This window comes from Rhinolophus sinicus, linkage group LG07 (assembly GCF_036562045.2).
Source record: "Rhinolophus sinicus isolate RSC01 linkage group LG07, ASM3656204v1, whole genome shotgun sequence".
In the NCBI taxonomy this organism is placed as follows: domain Eukaryota; kingdom Metazoa; phylum Chordata; class Mammalia; order Chiroptera; family Rhinolophidae; genus Rhinolophus; species Rhinolophus sinicus.
This window is the reverse complement of record NC_133757.1, coordinates 96,549,190-96,572,080: the sequence shown is the minus strand read 5'-3', so window position 1 is coordinate 96,572,080 and position 22,891 is coordinate 96,549,190. Positions and strand designations below refer to the sequence as shown.

The window sequence follows — 22,891 nt, the reverse complement described above, 5'->3', positions numbered from 1 at the left end:
TACAATTCTTCCCATTTCTACTCTAATAACATTTCTATCTGGTAAGTCTAAGATCTACTGATAGGATAAAGATGAGAGAATAATCATTTTCTCAATGTAAATAATAAGTATAAATTCATAAATCCTTCCTGTCAAAATGACAGAAGGTTAGCTAAGGAAATCTACCACTAAATTTATCACATAATTTAGTTAATAGCTAATTGAATAAAAAAATGGAGGTAGCAATATTTCATAGTATACATTTCCCTATTACATGTTAAAGGTAGTAGATTATTCAAAAGTAACTCAAAATGATGTAATAATTATGCCTGATTTTTGGTTTTAAGAGAACAATGTTTCCTTCACTTTCAGCCCATCAATGATTGCCAATGGATTAATAACACTCATTGAAGATGATGCTTTAAATGGCGCTATTATGAAGATCACAACTTCTAAGGGAATTCATTTTCAAGACTACGATACAACTCCATTTCATGTAAAAGCCCAGTGAATATCTTATATATCAGCCATAACAGAAAATAAGCACAAATGACATATTCAGACCATGTCTTCATTTGAATATAGCTTTTTAAATGAAACGTTATTGTTTGAAGCTTTCTTTCATGCATTTGATGTTAATTTTTTCCTAAATGATTAAATACATAGGTAAAAAAAATTAGAAACTGTCAAAAATACAATGTGACCAAAGCTAGACCATGGTCCTTATAGTCTAAGTAATGATTAAAATGAAGGATGTTCAAAGAACATTCTGCTTTTCAGAAAATGTATTTGAATCTGTGGTTCGTATTATTTTTCAGAACATCATTTTAAAGGAGATACGTGAATTGTTATTTAAATCAAACCAGATGTAAACAAACTCATTTTGTTTTGATACTAACATTTTAAAAGAGGGAAGCTACCCACAGTGTTTAGTAACAATAACCTTTCACCTTGCATACCATCTTTCAGCTGAACATTTCAGCTCTTTAAAGATGTGGCATATTTTGGGACCAGTAGTTATGATGTAAATTATAGTGTGACTATATCCTAAATGAAAAATCTGATATATGAGAAAAATGACAGAAAGTAACTGGCTGAGATGGTGACCCACAGTTCACCTTCCCATCTGTGAAAAACATTTTCCTCTGCTTGCTTTAAGAACTTTAACTGATTCCAAAAATCTCAGGAACGAAACGTTTAATAGTTGTAGCAAAAAGGATAGTCAGTGTTCCTAAAATATTATATTTAAGATTGCTCATTAAGAAAAAAATATATAAATACAATTTTTTTGCTTCTTTGTTTGTATCAACTTTAAAAGTGCCTACCCTTCAAAAAAACCACCTTTTTTTTCTAGTCTCCAGAACTTACTTAGTATTCTGTGTATAGCTATTAAGGAGAAGAAACCAATTTTGTCACAGCCTCAACTGTAAATATTTTTGTATATTCAAAGCCATAATCACAAGAAGTAAAAATAGCTGTGATGCTTTGCTGGTTTCCCTGTCAGGTATTTTAAGATAGGATCATTAAATGCACCTGCTTTGGGTAATGTTATTTGTGAGAAATAATTCATGCTAATAATAGTAAAAGCACAAGATTTCCAATTCAGTCATTTCCTCTTATCACTTATACAAAATAGACATATTATATAAGTGATTCACTCTGCTAACTCCGGAGCTCCCAGCTGGGAGGAAAATCCATCCGTGTGAGATTAAAAATATTAAAGTAGTATCATATCTTGCTTCGTTTTAATTCTGCTATAGAGAACCATTGCCATCACTTTTAAGAAGTAATTTGAATATGAATAACTATTGTCTACATCTTCACACAATGTATTTAAAAAACACCAAGAAATGAACATCAGTAAATGTCTAATAAGGAAGTTGTATAGTATATGAACAAACTTGTTCATACATTCCAGCAGTGACTAATCAGTGAACAATATGAATACTGTATGTTTTGCATCTCTTATCACATATTTTTACACTGTTATGTTCAAAACTGTAGCTTAAATTTTTCATTTATGGATAATTCTTTGTATTGCAGCCTTCAGTATACTTTGTGTTTTGAATTAATCTTTTTCAAATCAAGAAACTATGCAAACCTTTAAAATCAAATACTGAGTAGGACTGAAAAAAATGTGATTTATATTTTAAAGGTGAAAAAACATTAAAATTTATCTTCTATAAATAGCTTTAAATAAATCTATAATGTTATATGATCTATCTCTAGATGCTGGTTGAGAAAAAAATAAATATTAAATTGGGGGTAGAGAATCTTAGTTTCCTTAATTGTATTTTTCAGTGAAAATACGAATGTAAATAATATGTATGTTTTCAAATGTGTTTTTCTTAATAAATGAAGTAGGGCTCCCAGAGAGGCAGAAACAAAAATATGTGGACACTGAATAAAGATTGAGACTTGAGAATGACATTGAAATGTCCAACAAACTTATTTTTTCCATATAAAAAAAATTTTAGATACTTGTAGTACCGTTTAAGATACAAGTGATTATTTGATGATTTCTGTTGGGTTTTGCTCTATCTGTTCATAAATTTAGAATAATGACGAGGTCTGAAAATGTAAATTTTTAATAAAATTTAAGTCATTCACATACTAAATATTATTTGCTGAGTAGCTTTTTCCTTACATTAGAATTTCAAAAGGCACATTTACTGTGCACAAGGAACAGTGACTGGATCCAAAGTCACAAATGTTCTCATCGGTCCTCCATTTCTTTCCTCTTATTGGCTTCCCCCCAGGCAGCTCTCTCCATGTGATGCTTCCAGTATTAAGTCTGATTATTATCAACTTGCAATCTGGCAAAACAAGAACTTGTTTTTGGCTACAGAGCTCATTGACCTTTCTTAGCTATGTGACAATTAATGAGAAATTCCTTGTAGTCAGAGAGGTGGCTACTCTGCTTGACCTGAACCAAATGATATGGCTTCCTCAGAGCTGGGAGAATTGGAGAATGGTGAGGGACACAAGAGGTGGGCAAGAAATTGACCTGAACTCTATGGACTAAGAAAAGGAGAGGGATAATTTCCAAGAGGAAAATTATTCTGTCATTACCAGAAAGAGGGTGAATACATGCTGAGCCAGCAAAAACAAGATAACCACTGAAGAGGAAGAACAAAAAGTGAACAAAGGATTAATTATGCCTTAATCTGTTAGATAAATTTTCATACTATCATGGTCCCTGTAACATGACTTGATCCATCTTTTTCAAACTGTGTGTCACATTGAATAGGACATAATACAAGAAAATGAATAGAAAATACAGCAGGCATCTCATGCATATATGATTGTGCTCATTTTCAATATAAAATATATTTCTTATAGTGAGTCAAAGTGAACAAGATTCAAAAGCTACTTGCTTTAATAGTGACTGCAATCATTGCCCCTAGACTTCATTTCTGAATTTCTATGTTTACCATTTTAATCCTACAGTACTATTTAAACTTATTCACACCATTTATAATTTTTTACTAAAATTTCATTGTCAACATATAGTTACACTAAATTTTAATAGGAATTTGTAAGTTCAACTTTGAACGATTAAAATAACCCCCATCCCCAGTTTACAAATAACACTTTCACACATATATTCGCTCATTCTACAAATAAGTCCTGAACAATTTTTTTGGTAAAATTTACATACACATGTTTCAGTATATTCTGATCTATTTAGATATTAGTGCAGACATATATTGATTAAGGTCGGGTCTGGAAAACACTGAAGTCTGAAGGAATCTAATACGAGGAACTGGTTATAAAAGTATTGGAAGAACTAAAGAACCAAACATGGAATGATGATCCAACCCAGTGTCAACTGGAAAACAGAATTCACTAGGTATTCCACCACCAGAAAGGGTTTATTCGAGAAAAAGAAAGGATTGCAATCCAGAGCAGGCAGACATGGTGAGCCACACTGTCCTCAAAGATGAAGAAACTTCTAGAAGGGAAAAGGAAGGGGAGGGGTGGTTATAAACATAGAGCTCTGTTGTAAACAAATAGTTCTTCCTATAAGGATCTGGCGATAACAGACTGTGAGAACCCCTCCCATATACCCTGACTCTTCCCACGGATGCTCCCAATTGATTATGCCCAGTTAAAGTCTTTGTCATACTTTTTATCATCAGCAACAGGAGGGCACTACCACTTCCAAACCAGTGGGACTCGGGAGACTACCAGGCATTCAGGAATTAATGAGGAGGCTGGCAAGCAAAGCTGGGACCACAGAGTAGGGGATGTCTGGTGGGAGCTGGAACCATGAAGGAGGCAGCCACTGCCAGAGATAAGAAGAGGAGGAGGAAATACCCTGAAATCTTCCATCTGATCACCATTAAGTATCCTGTCAGTGTATCCCAATTGAGAAGAGAGTTGGGAAAAGGCAGTTTACAGGGTCAACCCCTTGTGATGCAGAGCTGAGCAGTGTAATGGAAGAGAATGGATTTGAGGAAAAACAAGCAAATTACAGGTACGACATACATTTGACATTTTCCTGCTACAATCATAGATTTGACCTTGCACCCATTAAAACTTATTAAAGTTTTTGTTTTTAAGAGACATAAGTAAAGATATTACTCTAACTCCACAGGAATAAAATGATATGATTTGCTGGGGTCTAGTTCCACAATAGCTAATGACACTGCAGTCATCTTGTACGTAACAGCCTATGCATTTAGGCATAGAGATGTATGCATTCCTAATTCCTATCACTAATCCTTTACATCATTTGTCATATTTGTCTGATACTGTGACCTTAGGTATATACTCAAGAAATACTCTCTCACCATCACTGTGTAGCTGCTATAAAGGATACCAGTACAAATTGATGGTATTATTTATTTTTAATTCAATTTATTGGGGAGATACTGGTTAATAAAATTACATAGATTTCAATGAATGACTGTCTTATTAAATCCTATCATATCTTTGGGCTCAGCTGCTAAATTTAAATTGTAAGAGGATAAACTGGTAAATTCCTGCATTTAGGTAGCCCTAAAGCGATTGCATTCTAATCAGTCACCATTGTCTAAAATCAAAATGTATACATTTAAGTAAAAATGTATGGATTTAAATAAAAAGTTTTACTTCTTTGACCTTAAATTCATATGTGTGTGTGATATATGTGTGTGTGTGATTATATATATATATAATACATATATAATCACACACACACACACACACACACACACACACACACATATATCCAGATGAAAGAACTGGACTAGATAAGTGGCTTTCAAATATTTTGCTCCTGTACCCACACAGTAATTTTTATAACTATGTATCCTTTAATCATTCAATAAGATTAGCAAAGGATTCAGATAAGCCTTGAAGTTCATGGTTTAAAACAATAGATTTTTTTTTTCTTTGCTCACACCAGAATCCAATGATGGTTTTCAGTGAGCAGCTTTCCATGAAGTGGTTCAGGATCCTTCAGCCTTGTAGCTTCACTGTAGAGGGCTTTGGAGTCATTCACTTCTAGCCAGTGGACCAGAGAAGAAAAAGGAAAGAAGGCGTACCTGCTTCTTAAACATTTTAGCCTAGGAGTAACATGCATTATTCTTAGTCATAGCCCATTGGTGAGAACTGGTCCCAGGGCCCTATCTAAGTGCAAGCGATGCTGGGAAATGTAGACCCTGCAGACACATGCCTTCCAGAAAAACACTCTCTACAATAGAAAGGGAGCATGACTTTTTGACGCACAAACACATCTTTTGTGTCTTTTGACATATCTAACACCTCTATAAACTCCTTGTTCCTCACAGTGAGTACACTCACTCTCACTCAAGGGAAACATCTAACATCCCATGTAGTTTCTTTATCCCACTCAAATCCAGTCTCCAGTAGATGCAGTCTTCTTCATTGGAATGGTGTGCCTTTTCATGGCCTGGTGACTTATAAACATAAAAGACATTTTATCTAACCTCTGCACACACACACACATACTAGACCATAGAGAAAAAAATCTATAATAAAATGTCTCATTGGAAAAGGAAAAATGAGATCACTGGTAAATAGTAATGATACAACCCTACAAGTAGGCATGGTGAGCTCTCTGCCCTGGAAGATTTCCTTGACATTACCTCAATCTTCAGTTTGGGATTAATGATTTTACAATTATACTGGAGTGTGGGGGAATCCTCTGGCTCTGCCCTAAGGGAAGTTCTTTTTGGTCTCTTTTCTCCTTTTTTTTTTTTTTTCTTGGTACCAAATCTTCAGGAAGTTGTATCGTTTTTTACATGCTCTGTGCTGTCCATACAAGTTTGTTTTAAGTCTTAAACAATTAAAGTCTTTTCCAGTCTGGCTTATAATTTCTTTAGCTATGCAATTCCTTAAAAAATTAATAGATTTCTGATCTATTTGCTCCCTGTCAATTTCATTTGCCTGAAAAATACACCCAAATATGCTTAATAGTCGTAATTAATAGTCAATAATCATAATTGTTAAGCCTGCTACATATATATATAATTGTTAATTATATACATATAATTGATACATATATAATTGTTAAGCCTGATACATTATATATGTATACAAATATATATATGCATGTATATATGTATATACATATATACATATATACATATGTGTGTATATATATATATATACATACACACACATATATGTATATGTATATATATATATGGCACCTCCTCCTCCCGTTCTGCTCTTCTTTCAACATAATGGCAGTACATTGAGAAAAGCAGGCTTGGATGGAGTGCCACACTAGTGATTGGTGGCAGAACTACGCTTAAGTGGACATTTAGTGTAGAAAACATTTTCATATTGTATTTTTTTGCATTTGGAGTCTAAAACAAGTTGACTTTTCCAACCTAAAGAAAAGATCTTCTTTTATTTTCATTTTTATTGCAAACTAGCCAATTCCATCCTCTTGCTTACCTCTTAGTTCCATCCTTGCTAACTGTAACCAGAAAACACCAAAACATACCACGAGTATTCTGTCTTCCAACCTCTTCACCTAGAATCAGCCTGAGTAGGCGTGGAAGACAATGTACTTATCAAATGTTTCATCTTTGTTTAACACGCTTCTTCATTGTTCTAGCCTCACCACCCACTACCCATCTACTAAGCCAATGCCACATATTTTAGGTTGGTTTGTTGTTGTTCTTATTCAGCTACATTCCATCGTGGTATCAATCTGCGTTGGCATAGTTAATGCTCAGTGCTATAGAAGATAAAGCCCATCATCAAAGGAACTTAACAGAATAGAAATATATTCCTCTCAGACACAAGAATTCAATACAGGTGTAAAGTGGGCAGCAGTTCAAGAGGGTGATTCAAGGATTCGGGTTTCCTCCGTTTTACAGCTCCACTCAGAGAGTCAGCATGGTGTATTTGCTTCTTATCCACTCCAGCCTGCTCACATTTGGAGACCTACTCACTCTGATTGGGGTGTTTTCCCTTGGCTTCATTGCTGAGTTGTTTGTATCAGCGTCTGTCAGGAAGTTCTTTCCATATAGTTACTCACAGCATATTCTGGTAATCATTCTCTCCTTTGCTCCTCCGGGTCCAGGGGTGGTAACAACCTCCTGCAGTTACTACAGCCAGGGTCCTACATGATGTCTTGCTGTGTCCCTACCCTTACAGATAACTTTATAAATAATTGTTTTACTGAACTCTCTTCAAATCGCCCGGTTTGAGAATGCCATTTGTTTCTTGCCAGAACCATCGCTAATAAACTACAACTTATCCAACGACCATTAACTATAGATGTTACTCTTTCACTCAGCAGCATCCTGTTGATGGAGTTAAAATTAGATGAAACTGGGGTAAAGCACCTCACAGTGTTGGAAATAAAAGGAGAATTCATGAATAACTAACTTCAGAAATAAAAACAGATCCTACAAAAAATGTAAAGATAGCACAAGGATATTATTAACAAATTTACAATAGTAAACTTGTATATTTACATAAAATGGGCAAATACCTAGAAATATACAATTTATTAAGACGGACACAAGAGGAGAGAGAAAATTGGATTAGTCGGATAACTACTAAAGAGACTGCAAACTAGCCAACTTATTATAATTAAATGCTTTCTCAAAAAGAAAATTCTTTGCCCAGATCGCTTCATTGGTTAATTTTCCCAAATATTTAAAGAAAAAGCAATTCCAACTTTACATGGACTCTATCAGAGTAAAGAGGACAATTCTCAACTTATAAGCTTGATTTCAAAACCTCCCAAGGACATTATAAAAAATAAAGACAAATCATACTTTTGCCATAATGAACATAAATAGAAAAATCCTAAATAAGTTAGCAAAAAAAACCCACCAAATTCTTCCACATAACAAAATAGCAGAAATCAACACATTGGGTTATTATAGCAACTGGATTTGGTCTGACATTCAAATTTAATCAGTGAAAATTACCATATTAATAAAATTTTTAAAAACCATATGATCATCTTATATGGAAAAAAAAACATTTGATAAAATTCAACATCCATTCTACTTACAACAACAAAAAAGTATGAAAAACTAACAATAGAAGAGTAATTTCTTAGTCTCATAAAAAACATTCAGCACAAAAGTACAGCATGTTAATGGTGAAATGTTTAAAAACACTTTCTCTCTGCTATTGGGAACAAATCAAGGATATCCACTATCTCTGCTTTTATTGGAAATTGTACGAGGTGGTCTATCTAGTGTAATCAGGCAATGAAAGGAAATGGCAATGGGAAGGAAGAAATAAAATTACCGTGTTTCCCCGAAAATAAGACCTAACTGGAAAATAAGTCCTAGCATGATTTTTCAGGAGGCCATTCCCCTGAACATAAGACACCTAATGTGTCTTTTGGAGCAAAAATTAATATAAGACCCAGTCTTATTTTTGGGAAAACACAGTATTATGACTTGTAGTGGATCTGGCTATCAATGTACAAGTCCAAGAAATTGAAATATTAGAATTAATGATGACTTTCACAAGTGTTATAGATGAAAACTATGGCCACAATTCTTTGCAGCTTCTCCCAACAAGAGGTGGAGCCAGTCTATTTTATGGAGAATCAATAGTGCATGATTTCTGAAGAGATTTTTTTGGATTCATGCTTCTGCTTTTGTGTGTGCAATCTTGCCACCTCATTACCAAGTGTGAGGATATCTGCTGGTGAATGAGAGACCACCTAGAGAAGAACCAAAACACTTCAATCAGTTTCTAGCCAACCCAGCAGCCAGCAGCAGATACATGAGTGAGCCCCATACAAGATTAGTCATGCCTTACTCACAGCAGCAGAACTGTTCGCTAAACCCAGCCCAAATTGCCAACCCACAGAATTGTGAGATAAATAGTTTTAATCCACTAATGTATGGTTTCTTTGTTATGAATCAAATACTAATGCAGGAAGGCTCTGAAAAGAAGGATACAAAGAAGCAAAATTTGAAAGTAATGTTCAAGAATTTTCCAAAAGTAATTCAAGCGTCTGATTTAAGAAACAATACAAATGACAAGAAGAAAAGCACACCTTATCAAATGATAGTAAAACTCACTGAGAACTAATGACCAGAAAAAAATCTAAAACCCAGCCAGAGGGAAAAAAAAGATAAAATATCCTCAAGGTAGCAAAGATAAAATTGGTAACTGTCTTCTTAACAGAAACTACATAAGTCAGAAGTAAATGAAATAATATTTCAAAGTTCCATAACAAACAAACACCCAGAGTTCTATATATGCAATTTAAAAAAAACTTTCAAAATTGAAAGCGCAATAAAGAAGGTATTTTCAGAAAACAACAACAACAACAAACAAAAGCAGAGAGAATTTGTCACAACAGATCTACATTCAAAGAAATACAAAGAGTTTTTCAGGCACCAAAAAAGATCCGCTGTTGGAGGAAGAGAAATGTAGGGAAGTATAAAGTGTAATTAAAATGAAAAGGTATAAGGAAATAAAAATATTTATTTTATTAAGCAATGAGAAAAATGACTTGTAAGATTAAAAATATATGAAAGCACAAAAGTGAAGAGGGTGCGAATAAAGTATTCTAAGTTATCCACATTGTCTAGGATTTGGTAAAAAACAAACTAATATTAGATATTAATAAATTAAGAATGCCTAGTGTAATATATAAGATGAATAATGTATAACTAATAATGTATAAGCTAATTCAGAAGAAATTCTTATAATAATAATAAAAATTAGTTGAGTCCAAAGGAAAGAAAGAATGAAAAACAGTACGTATAATGGGAGACCCAATAGAAAACAAATGGGTGCATGAGGGATCAAATCGTAAATGAAAGCATCCCACACTTCTCTTCACACCCCACAGTGGCTTCCCATTGCAGTTAGAATAAAATCCTGCTCTGATCTCACCTATTTTCATTCCCCTCTTTCTGACTTCTCTCTAGGCTTGCTCTCCTACCCTTGAATATGTCAAACTTTGTCTCCCCTCTGGGCCCTTCACTCTTCCACCTAGATGGCTCTCTTCCCAAATATTGTTGGCTGGGCTCTAATACTACCTCCTCAGTAGGGTCTTCCATGAACACCAGTCTAAATTAACCATTTAGCAATGCTATCCTAGGCTATTACATCACCCTTGTTTTTATTTTTGCCTTCAGAGGATTGATTCTCTGTGAATTTGTCTTGGTGGTTTGTTTGTTTGTTTGTTTGTTTGTTTATACTTCATTATGGTTTTTCTACTCTACCACAATATAAGCTCTATAGAAACAAGGACTTTATCTGTTTCTGTTCTCCATCTAATCCCAGTATATAAAACAGCACCTAGCACACGGTGTGCATCAAGTATATATTGTTGAATGAATGAATGAAATGTCTGTTAAATGGCTAAAGCATTCTAAGCTGTCTTAAAAAATGTAAGTTCCCTCAAACACCAGAAGTTAATATTTTCAATCCTTTTTGTGTTGGACTTCTGGGATATCGTGTTTGAGTCTAAGTACCACATTTTAAGAGGGCTTGGAAATCTGGAGTTTGGATTCTATCTTAAGCACAATGGGAGAAGTACACAGAACTTCAAATTTTTGGAGTGGTTGTAAGGAAGATGGAATAGACACAGTTTTCTCCAGGGACTAGAGCTATGAGTAGGTGGAGGTACAAGGGATGTGGTGTAAGGTACCATCAGATGTAGGATACTCCAAATGAAAACCATTTGTCCTGGAAACAGAAACTTCACTGATCATTGAAATGGTTGAGGCTGATATCCACCTATTAGAAATCTTGTAGACAGTTTTTCTGCATAAAGGAGAAGTTGGACCAAAAGAGCTTTAAATCCCTTTTAACTTTGTTTTTATTCTACAGTGCTATAGAATAGTCTTTTCAGTTAAGTTTATACCAAGTAAATACCACTTGGTATTGCTTTTCTTAGTCATAAAGAGTCATGATTTCCATTCACTGTTTTGCTTTTTTATTAATTCTTGTTAATGTCCGGTTTCTCCTATTTATTTAATATCAGGAATATTTTGATAAGAGCCTTTCCAGAATGTGTGGCCCTACACCATGTTCTGTGGCTGCTACACCCTCTTATAATCATGTAGGTGCTTAATTCCAGTCTCTGACAAAGATCTCTCCAAATGAGTCACAATGACCATCTAATTTTGGATCAATCCAATGCTGTTTGAATCAGATTTCAAGGCAAAATGCTTACAAAATGTTACGTAATAAATGGTCTGCTCCATTCTTTCTGTCCATGGAGATAAGGGTGGGAAGATTTCCTTGATAAGGAGGATGTTTTAAGTATCAGTTTTCTTAAGTAAATTTTATCATCCTTTTGTGATGGCCACTGAAGTGTTACCATACATTTATCTTTTTTTGTTGTCTCCTCTTCCTATATCTTATCAGTAAGAGGATTTTGTAAGTTTATGGCAGTCACACAAGCAGACACCTAGAGTTTATGGGGGTGACCATGCTGCCTTTTATGAAATTGACTCAGAAAATTGGATCTTTCTAGGCTAGGATCTTTTGTTCCCCCCCCCCCCTTTTTTCTCTGATCCACTTCTACTACCCCAAATCAAATTCTCACAACGTCTTACATGTGCTAATGTATTTGGACTTTTCTCATAACTACTCTCCAGCCTCCAGTGTCTGTCCTAGTCAATTAACCCTAAATACTGCGTTGGTGTAATCTAACACATGCCTCTAATTGTCATTCCGTAGCTCAAAACCTTCTACCTTCTATTTCCAGTCATGAAGTCCAGACCTCCAGACAGACATTCCAAGCCTTTCATAACCAGACCACAATTTACCATTCCTGCCTTATCAGGGTTAATCCTTATCAAATTACAGCCTTCCCCAAATTCCACCCCTGACTTTTGCTTACTCTATTAGCTTTTTATCTTCATCTGTAAATCTTCTTCGGAGGGAGTAGGAGAAAGTGCAAGGGAGATGGGTAGGATAGAATTCCTGCAAATGGAAGAAAATTAAAATCAGGGATGGGGGTAGGGTGTAATGGACATTTGAGGGTAAAGATACTAGGAAGAGACTTAAATGAATTTCAGAGAAATATGTTTTTCATATTTAGCCTAGTATAAAAGCATAAGGAACATATTTTTGAATTTCATTGTATGCATACAGATGTTTGTAATCATTGTTGCTTCAGATTCAATGAAACAGTGAATAAGCTTTTTATATGATAATCGTAGCACCTAACACAGAAAAGTAGGCCTGTCTATGGTTCCCAATACCTCATTGGTACATAGAAAATGCTTATTACTTGCTGGTTGATTTGAACTGTTTGGTGGTAGGGAAAGGTTATCAGTCATAATCCCAAACTGTCCATCCATCACAGGACTTAATCCTGGACAGTTCTTTTTTCTTGTGGTTCTAAAACATCACATCTATCAAGCCCCGGCGTTGCTGGGTTGTTGAGTTGCTCTGTCTCTCAATATCATTTCACACAGTGCAACAGAGCAGTGATTGATCTCTGCTTTCCATAATTTTTTTCATCTTATTCAAATTGTGGTGGGTGACTAATAAGGAATGCTGAACTCCAAACAATTCTGTTTTTCATCATTGCTGTAAAATATTCAAAACTTGAAAAAAACCAAAAAAAAAACCCCCCCCACACAAAAAAACCTAAGCCAAATAACACCAGTTGGAGAGCTCTTCACACACATAAACAGACACACACAAAAACACAGCTTGATGAGTAGAAAGCCAGAAAAGATAGAAATGGCAATCTCCAATAAAATTTTCTCTTTTGAAAGGCTACTTATTTCTCAAGGTTTCGAAGGCAAAATGCTAGTGTCTTTTTCATTCCCTCCTCTTGGCTACTTAAGCATTTTATAGAAGAGAAAAGAAGCTGAGTCATCCTCATAGCAATTTTCACTCAAGCTTCCCTGATTCCATCTCTGTTGGGCTTCTCCCCTTTAACATTGAAACAAAAAGTAAATAAAGTGAAAGTAACCCTTCTTTAAAATCCCCTTATTTAACTTAAATCTAGTCAGTCAACACTGTTGTATTTCAATTTATCTGTGACAAATCATATTTTAATGATGTTTTAACCTGCATGTAATAATTGAAGTAATGAAATACTTTTCTATTCTTTCCCATTTCACTATCTATAATCTAATTTAGTGCTTTAATCTAATTTAGTGCTCTGCTATAGTCACAAACAGTGCTTTTTCCCCAACAGAAGAGAAATTTGGGAGGCCAGTTAATTTTTTTGTGAATATTTTAAGCCTGATATTTACTGTGGGAATTTTTTAATTTAATTGAATTTTAAATTTAAATTACATTTAATATTGTAAATTTCAAGAATATCAGTAGCACATATATCTTTATGGATAGATGTTTTCAGATTTTTTGGGTACATACCCAGGAGAGGGATTGCTGGGTCATATGGTAATTCTATTCTTAATTTTTTGAGGAACACTGCCTTCCATAGTGGCTGCACCAATCTTCATTCCCTCCAATAGTGTGTGAGGGTTCCTTTTTCTCCACAGCCAGCTTTGTTTACGGTGGCCAAGACATGGAAACAACCAAAGTGTCCTTTGATAGATGATTGGATAAAGAAGATGTATATATATATATATATATATATATACAATGGAATACTACTTTGCCATAAGAAAAGATGAAATAATGCCATTTGTGACAACCTGGATGGATCTTGAGATTATTATGATAAGTGAAATAAGTCACAGAGAAAAAGTTGAGGACCATATGATTTCACTCATATGTGGGAAAGCAACAAAGGAGCAAGACAAACAAATAAAGAAACAAAAACTCATAGACACAGACAACAGTTTAGTGGTTACAAGAGGGTTATGGGGGAGGGAGGTGATAGAATAAGGTAAATGGGGTCAAACATATGGTGATGGAAGGAAAACTGACTCAGTAGTGAACACACAATGTGATATGTAGATGATGTATTACAGAATTGTACACTTGAAACCTATGTAATCTTACATTGCCACCCCAATACATTTTAATTAAAAAAAAAAAGAAGAAGAAAACCAGATGCTATAAAAAAGAATATCGATAGCTCTACCTTCAATTTCCCATATTTGTTGAATAGCCCTCTTGTTTCAAGCACAGTGTCGTACACCAAGGAGCCAAAGATGAGTCACAGGGCTGGCTTTAAGGAGCTCACAATCATGTTTCAGAAACAAACGTGTAGAGGAAAAACGTCATCATTCCATGTTATAAAGATTATAATAGATTTATCTGTAAGATTGATGGGAAAATTATAATGCAAACTCTGCTTGAAGGGGTCAGGGAAGGAGAAGGGTTCATAAACAAGGAGACACTAGAGCCCAGCCTTGAAAGATTTTTAAGCGTTAGGGAGGAAGATCTAGCGAGAGGAAAAATTGTAACTAGTTCAACAAACTCTAATCAGGTCCCTGTGAGTTCAGGGTAGAACTTGGGGTTGAAAGTTGTGTGACGCATCCTGTGTGTCATGTGAAGTGGTGTGCACTTTATGTTGGGAATAGGGAAACCTCATGGCTATTGATAGAAATAATATGAACAGATTTGTGCTTGAGAAGACAATCTCAGGGTGGGTTCAGAATGGAATAGGTAAGGGCTGGCCTAAAAGTTTATTATTTGTTTTCTCCATATCAACATGAGGCCGGGGTCAAATATGAAATCCACTTTATTTTAATAAATGGGGAAGTTGACTGATCTAGAAAAAAATGATGGCAGCTCAGGAATGAAACTGTGAGTCTCCTCATGCCCGTGCTGGAGAGCTTTTACTGGCTCTCCTAGAATTACTGTTATTAGAGAAGATATTGTCTCCAGTTTGCAGTTCACAAATTACATTCATACAGAAGAGATTCTAGAAAAAAACACACATCGATGAGCTCAGGCTCTTGGCTTCAAGTGAAAGAAATTATAAGGATACCAAGGTATATGAATTCGGTGTACTTAACCATTTTTATGTTTTATTTTAAACCTCTTCAAGGAGACAATCGTGCTCTTCAAAGAAGAATTGGTATTGCCATCTCAGTGTGTTAAAATGAAACACCTGGGACAGTAGACATACCGATTGATACTGCTCCTGCCACTGACAACAAGACTCAAGACATTCCTTTCTCTAATATTTCTATCCGATTGAATAAATGGAATTCTACCACTTGCGATGTTAGCTAACATTTTCACCATGTGAGGATTATGTATTTCTGTTTTTATGTTTCTTTTGATATTTAAGTAACATCTATTGGAGCTTGCATAGCTTTCATTACTTTGTTTGAATCAAATATCACACTAGTGATTGCATTCTGGCTTCTATCCGCAGAGTAAAACTATTGCTCCCACATTTCTGCCTTTATCCCTAAACCCCTGGCATACTAAAGGATATTGACTTTCATTCTAAAACTCTTATAAGGATTCCAGTTGATCCAGTTCAGGTATGGTGTCTGTCTCTGAACAGGACAGCAACAGGAGAGAGGAATTACAGAGAAAGTTCTACAGTCCCATGAGAATGAGGGTTGCTGGGCAGACAACTCCATACAATTTCTAATACACAAGCATTCAAACTTGTGGGATTGGATTTACATGAACTTAAGTCGATGAACAGAAACAATTTAAGTTTTCAGCTCTAACAATGGGACGTTTCATAGTAGTACTCTTCCCAACTCCTTACCCAGCTGGCCCTTCTACTCAAGGGCAGCTCTCACACTCTCATTCAGACATCTTTTCCACAGCAATCTTACCATGCCTGCCCTTTTGCGGTAGCAAATAGAGCTCTACATCTATTCTACCATTTTAAAACTAGAACTTTGCAACATGTAGGTGATAAAAGACATGCAACCAGGGCCAGAAAGGCAAGAGCTAACCATTTCATATTCCATGACACAATGATTTAATTTGCATAATAGTAACATGTTTTCTATGTAAGCTGTTTTAAGCATTCTAAAAAGTAACTGGTCTGGACAAGGTCTAAACGCAAATCAGAAATGATGCCACAGATAAAAATTCTAGACACCAGAAGAAGGTAAAGATATATTTGTGGGTATAGAGACTCTGGGAGCAATAAAGTTGGGGATTGGGACATGGCTTCCACAGAAGTATATGTCAATATCATGCAGAAAAAAATAGTTATTTTCTGCATTCTGGTAGCTGGGTTGTCTTTAAATATTTGAACATGATGATCTGAAAGTGAAGAAACTGGAGACAGATTTTCCCCTACCATTCCCCCTTCATTTATTTAAAAGAAAACCACTGTAATGAAGTAGGAGCAATTATTAAGGATATCAGATTAAAATTTCTAACTACTAATTGTTAGAAGTAATAGTACCATAGAATCAAAAAGTGAGATGATGATCAAGGAAATTGATTCCTAGATAACCCTTCAAGCATTAAATTGGTTCTTTCCTCAGAATTCTGTTTCATAAATTAGACATTCACACATGCCTTGTGTTCTGTTGCAGGGATGAGCGTTGTAAACCTTATACACCAAACCGTGTGGAACTCACACTTGTCTGGGTATCATTTTGATCTTTTTCCTCATAAGTTAACTGTATGTGGCATCTCAGAACTTCACATGGCTGGGGGCTAAAAGTGCCATTTAATGTTATAGTACTTAGAATTTCTCACATGGTTAAATGTGTATATCAGTTCTAAGAAATGAGTAAAGATTCGGTTACTACAGACTAGAAGGGAACTTTCTTTGCCTGACTAAATATGAGTCACATACAATTTTCCTGTTTGACAAACAAAACTCTGTACCTCTGTTTTCCTGTACATTTTTTCAAAGGTTGAAAGAAAGGACTCCATATAAAGGAACTTGGTGAATAAGATTTGGTTATGTCATTAGAATTTGTTCACTTTTACTAATTGCGCTGATTTTCCTTTGGAAATGCCCCTCCCCCACTATGCTATAACCATGAACTTCGGATGGATTGACTCCATCCCAGTTCCAAGCTATATGATTTTTCCCCACTTAAAAAAAAATTGTCTCAAGGGCTTTCACCCAAGCCCAGATCTATCAGCATTTGATTTCTTCTTGACCACAGTGATTGGCCCCATCAGAGTAAATCTCAAGGTTTTTGTTAAATGATTATAGAAAGTGACAATATCTCTCCCCTTAGATATGAATCAAGTAACACGTTGCCCTGGTTGCTACTGACAGCCATTTTGTGAATACGATGGAAGCCAACCTGGGGATGAAGCCAGAATACAGAGAGGAGGGCATAGCCAAGAGAATCACAGAAAACTGGGAGACTGCTTTAATCAAAACATGCCTGGACTTTTCAGATATGTGAGCCAATAAATCTCATTTACTATTTATGCTAATTTGAGTTGGAGTTCTGTAATTTGCAACCAAAAAAATTCCAACTAATATATGAAGCATCTGGGAATGTGGATTTATCCAGGAAATGAATACAAGAATATAGTGAAGGTTAAACTGAGCAGTACTATTTATTTTCATTCACTGTAACATTTCATGGATTCAAGAACATCGGATAGACAAAACAGTTAATCAGGACCAAACACTATTTGATATTGTATACATGCAGTAGTCAATTCAAGTGCTTTTTAAAATAAATGTTTGATGCCACTTTTGAAAGTCCTGTTAGAAAAATATTCCCAGAAAGGGGAGTGAGCCCTTTAGGGATTGCTTTGTCTAAATTTTTCTCTCTACTGATGAGCTATTTTACTGCACAAAATATCTAACATTAGTCATGCTTACAAGATAAGGATTTGAAAGATCTTAATAATCAAAATTATAATCTTAGATGGGCAAGGTAAGAACAATCATTTATTATTAAACAACTCAGCAGGCATTAAGTTATCAAATTAGTTCCAGCAGAGAAATAACCCTCAGAAATTGGAAAACTACAAATTTTGTTAGGTGGAGGAAAGGCAGGGAAGAAAAATTTCTGCACCATGATAACCTACAGAAGAAGGCAGATTTCAGTGGAGACCAGATATTAAGGTTAGGGTGAGGAAAGAGTACTAAAGTGATAAAGATTACTCAAAAACTAACCTCATTTACTTTAAGTTCCTCCAGAACCAGTCTACGTAGAGAACGTTGATAAATTATATCCTAATGTTTGGGCTACTTATTTATATGGGTATGAACCTGACACCAACAATTGGCAAAGTAAGAAGAACATATCCTAGAACTAGAAGAGAGTTCAAGCCAGAAACTTGCTACAAACAAACTGAATAGGCGCCACATTTAAAATTTTGCAAATTGCCTTCCTACTTCCTTTCCCTTCCTCCCTCACTCTACCTGATCCCACCAATCAATGATTTTCTTGGCAATCTGGCCTTACAAAATATTTGCATGATTTCTCTGCTGCACTTTCCATCTAAACTGGAAATGAACCAGCTTTGTGAAAAAATTTCTACTTGTCTCATTGGAACAAAACACGATTAACTACTAGGATTGCATCCAGATATAATTGAAGTTTGTGCAGCTCTTCTTTAATAAACTTTGCATTTCTCAAAGAAATGGGGTCCTTCTGTCCCTTCCATTCTGCTCTCTATGAACTACATCTTTGACTGCCTTTTTTTTCTAACTTACCAAATAAAAGGTTATTTGATTTGAGGGAGGTTTCCAAATATTTATGGATACTCTTGAAAGAAAAATCTTTATAAAATTACTTTGGAAAAATAAACTTTTTCTTCCTAAAAAAACCCAAAACTTTAAAAATGGGTTTTTATTTCTAACAGGGAGAGAGAGAGAGAGAGAGAGAGAGAGAGAGAAAATATTATATTAAGGTGTAAAACTATCACTTGACAACTTGGTATTGAGTTAATATGTTACAAAAATGTATAATACTAAGAAAATTCTTTGTCAAATTACATTATTAAGAAAAACTAATGCCTGTACAATTATTTTGAAGTAATAAATCCTGCAGAGATATAAATATATATCCATTTTTCCCTTTCTGTCTCAGAACCTCTCAAGTATGTGGGGTCTCTGACTCTCTTGTGTATGCAGGGTTCCAGTGTCCAAATGCAATTTGATTTTCTCTTATTAATATGTGTCTTGATTTGATTATTCAGCCATCCAAAAGAACCAGAGGAAGGAAAGAAGAATTTCTCCTCTTCCCCACAGTACTAATTTACTAGTAAATTAATGTCAAATCCTCCTATTTTTGAGATTCCAACCATTTACTTTTATTTTGTTTAATCAGGGAATTTTAAAATTACTCTGTTTATTTTAGGCTTCTACGTTTTATATCAGCTCACTTGCCAACAGCCTGCTTTCCTCCATAGGGGCTCTGGCAAAAGTAGATTAAGCCTGGTAGAATATCAAAATTTATCAAACTACAGGATACACAATGTCTTAATTGTCCTTGTTACAGTACTCCCCGTCCCACAGACCCACTCCCACCCTAGAAATTAGTAATGCAATCCGAAAAAGAACCTTGGAGTTTCTAAATCAAGTGGAGTGTAGCAGAGAATCCCAGACTCAGAAGACAGATCAATTTAAATTTGTTTATAAATCTCTAATAAAACATTTATAAGTATGATGCCAAAAAATTAAAACTCAGAAAGTCTACTTGCACACCACTCTCACTATGGCCCTCATGACCAGTTGAGAATTATAGTACTTCATTCTTACAGCCAAAGAATCTGATTCCAATTTCTGGAAAATATGTGAAGTACTTATCGGAAAGAACTTGAGAAAATGGCATAAAGCAAACTCAGGAACTTATTTTTTAATTCCCTCTGAAAATCTCTACCTCAAAGATAGAAGAATTGATTGTTTAAATGACAACTTTAGAATATGGCTACATTTGCTAATATCTTTTTAAAATTAAATTTATTGGGGGATCATTGGTTAATAACATTATATAAGTTTCAGATGTAGATCTTTATAATACATCATTTGTATATTCCATTGTCTACACAAATTGTCTACACTATCCAAAATCTTTAAGACTATTTCTTTAAAATCTTAAAGAAATAAATTCTCAGTGTGATCTCTAACTTTCAGTATACTGGCATATTTCCAAGAGGAAAAACAACCAACACAAAAGTACAGAAGCCACCAGATTTTACATGGAAAAAGAAGTGAATAGATTTATATTTCATAAAACCAACATTTCAACATGAAAGGATCCACCATAACTTATTGTTCTTACCTTTCTAGCTACCCAAGCATCAGTAGACAACTTCTAAATCTAAAAAATAAATTATAAATAATATATGTAGCTTAACTGGAAGCTTTAGATTTTGAATGTAAAGTATAAGAAAAATGACGTAGAAACATTATCTTTCATTTTCCTACTTTGGATGACCCATGGACCTACCTCCTTCTACTTCTCTTCTGCCTTCCCCACACATTTTCAAGGAAGTGGACCAAAATATTTATTGAACATTGGGAAAATTAAGCTCCAGAGAAAATATTTTAGGACCATACTAACGGATTTTCTTATTCTAGTAATAATAATGATAGTGTCTTGAGTTTAAACTGTCTTTCTTTTAAAGCATTTCAGCATATTGTATCTGTTTTCGTTATTCACAGATTACCCAATGTTCTTGCGACATGCTTAGAACCACCTGACTCCCTGGCAGAGAGAGGTAAGAGTAGAAGCTCAGCTTCTCACTCGTGTCTAACATTCATTCCCCTAGAGTATTTATTGGCCAATTCATAAAGTACTTGCCTCAGTGACAGAGTCCAAAGGTCTCTGAATAACAGCAGAAGGTCACACCAATTAAGATTACTTTCCCTGTGGAAGTGATCGCTGTTTCTTTGTGATAGAGATAATATTGATTTTTAAAATCAGCTCCTTGTTTTCCCTTGCATAATTATTACCTAAGGAAAGAACTGTCTGAGCTGTTGCCTTTGGGTCTACCTACATATACACACTTTCATTGAAAGATAAAGTCAGAGGCTTTAAAAACACTAAACTTCACATTGGAAAGGAAAGTTTTAATTTTTAGGAATTATGGAATTTTATAAAAGTATAAATCAAATTTACTACAAATAGTAGTGTCTAGATGTTGACCAATGTCTGCCTTAGGAAAGTAAGCTTTCATGGTCCAATTTGCTTATTTATAGTGTTTCTTTTTCCTTATAGTTTTAACTTTAAATGTGGTATTTTATTATATTTTATAGTGAACACTCCAGGACACGAGCAGTTTGCAAATATATTGGATTTAAGATTACCTCAGGGGCTAGAGCTACATATAATTCAGACTGTGATAAATCATATAAACATTTCAGTCTTTGTTTAAAAGAAGTCATTTTTATTATATGCCTTTTTTTCTGGGCAGAGTGCCTTTACCTGCCCTGTTTTCTTCTGTTTTATCAGTCTTCTTTATTTATGTAACAGTTTCCTTCAACTTATAACTTACAGTTGACTTGACATGAAGCTGTTTCTTTCTGGATCAGAAAAGGAAAATATGTCATGTGTTATTATTCTTTTTTTTATCAAACCATTTGGACATCTGGAAGCAGAATCCAAACCTGTCAGCCTCTTATGATATAAAGCAAATCTGTATTATTCTATGGAGGAAACTAAAACAGAGGTGTTCTTTCCTCATTTCCCCACCTCAGGGAAAGATGTTAAATTTATAGGGATTTCTGTGAAGAGCAGTCTGTACCAAAGAGGAAGGGCATAGCTATTCCCTAAAAACAAACAAACAACAACAACAACAAAAAAACACACAAAAAACAGAATTTCATGAAGCACCTCCCAGATTTTTGAAAGTATGGTGGAATTTTATTTAATTTTTGACAAAGGCTTTAGATATAGAGGAAGGAGAAAATCAGCTTCCAAGCCAAAATGTTCTTAATGCATGACAGCTAGCGAGAAAACAATGGTGTGCTGTTTTCTCAGCCAATCAGTCAAGTTTGTATCATAAGACTTCATAAACAAGAAGTGTTTACAGCATAGAGTGACTGTGGGAGGTGCCAGGTGGCATGTTAAATGCAATCATACATAGCTAAAGTGTTCTACTTCTTAAATGACCCTCTCAAAATAACGGGTACACCGTGGCTAGTGCCTCTGAACAATTAAGAGCAATAGTTAGACACTGTGAAGGTAATAGGATTTAACCTAGTTCTGTGTTTTCAGTCAGCTGCCATTACACAACTGAAAAAAGAAAAAAAAAGCATTCCTGGGTAATCTGAGACTTAACGGGCCATAATATACATTACCTCTTTGGCCCACTAAATCCAGAGCTCAATTATCGAAGTATCAAAGAATCAATAATGAGAGCTGAAATAGTAAGTGCCTTTCCTTGTCTATTCTAACATAGAATTATTCACTACTAAATAAACACATACGACATTAAAAACAGCATTTTTATATAAAGCCTCAACTCACCAACAATGTTTTCGTAAACAATGAAACAGAATAGTTTTACTTTGTGCAAAGCAATCTGTCTACACAGCACTCATATCCACAACTGTAACATACATAGACAACGATTTGACTACCTAACAGTCTTCTAAAAATGCCATTAAACCCTGTTTATCTGGGCATTCTACGATTCTCAGAGTTGACCCAGGATTTTTATT

The 22,891-nt window shown here is 34.8% G+C and overlaps 1 protein-coding gene across 1 annotated transcript in view; it reads left to right on the top strand.

The window, feature by feature from the left end:
- Positions 1-2,602, top strand: part of HPGD (15-hydroxyprostaglandin dehydrogenase) — a 28,312-nt gene extending 25,710 nt beyond the window's left edge. Inside the window, exon 7 of the mRNA XM_019733237.2 lies at positions 352-2,602. Coding sequence (XP_019588796.1) covers positions 352-490 — 139 coding nt within the window. The 3' untranslated portion in view covers positions 491-2,602. The remainder of the gene's footprint in view (positions 1-351) is intronic.
- The last annotated feature ends 20,289 nt before the right edge of the window (positions 2,603-22,891 follow it).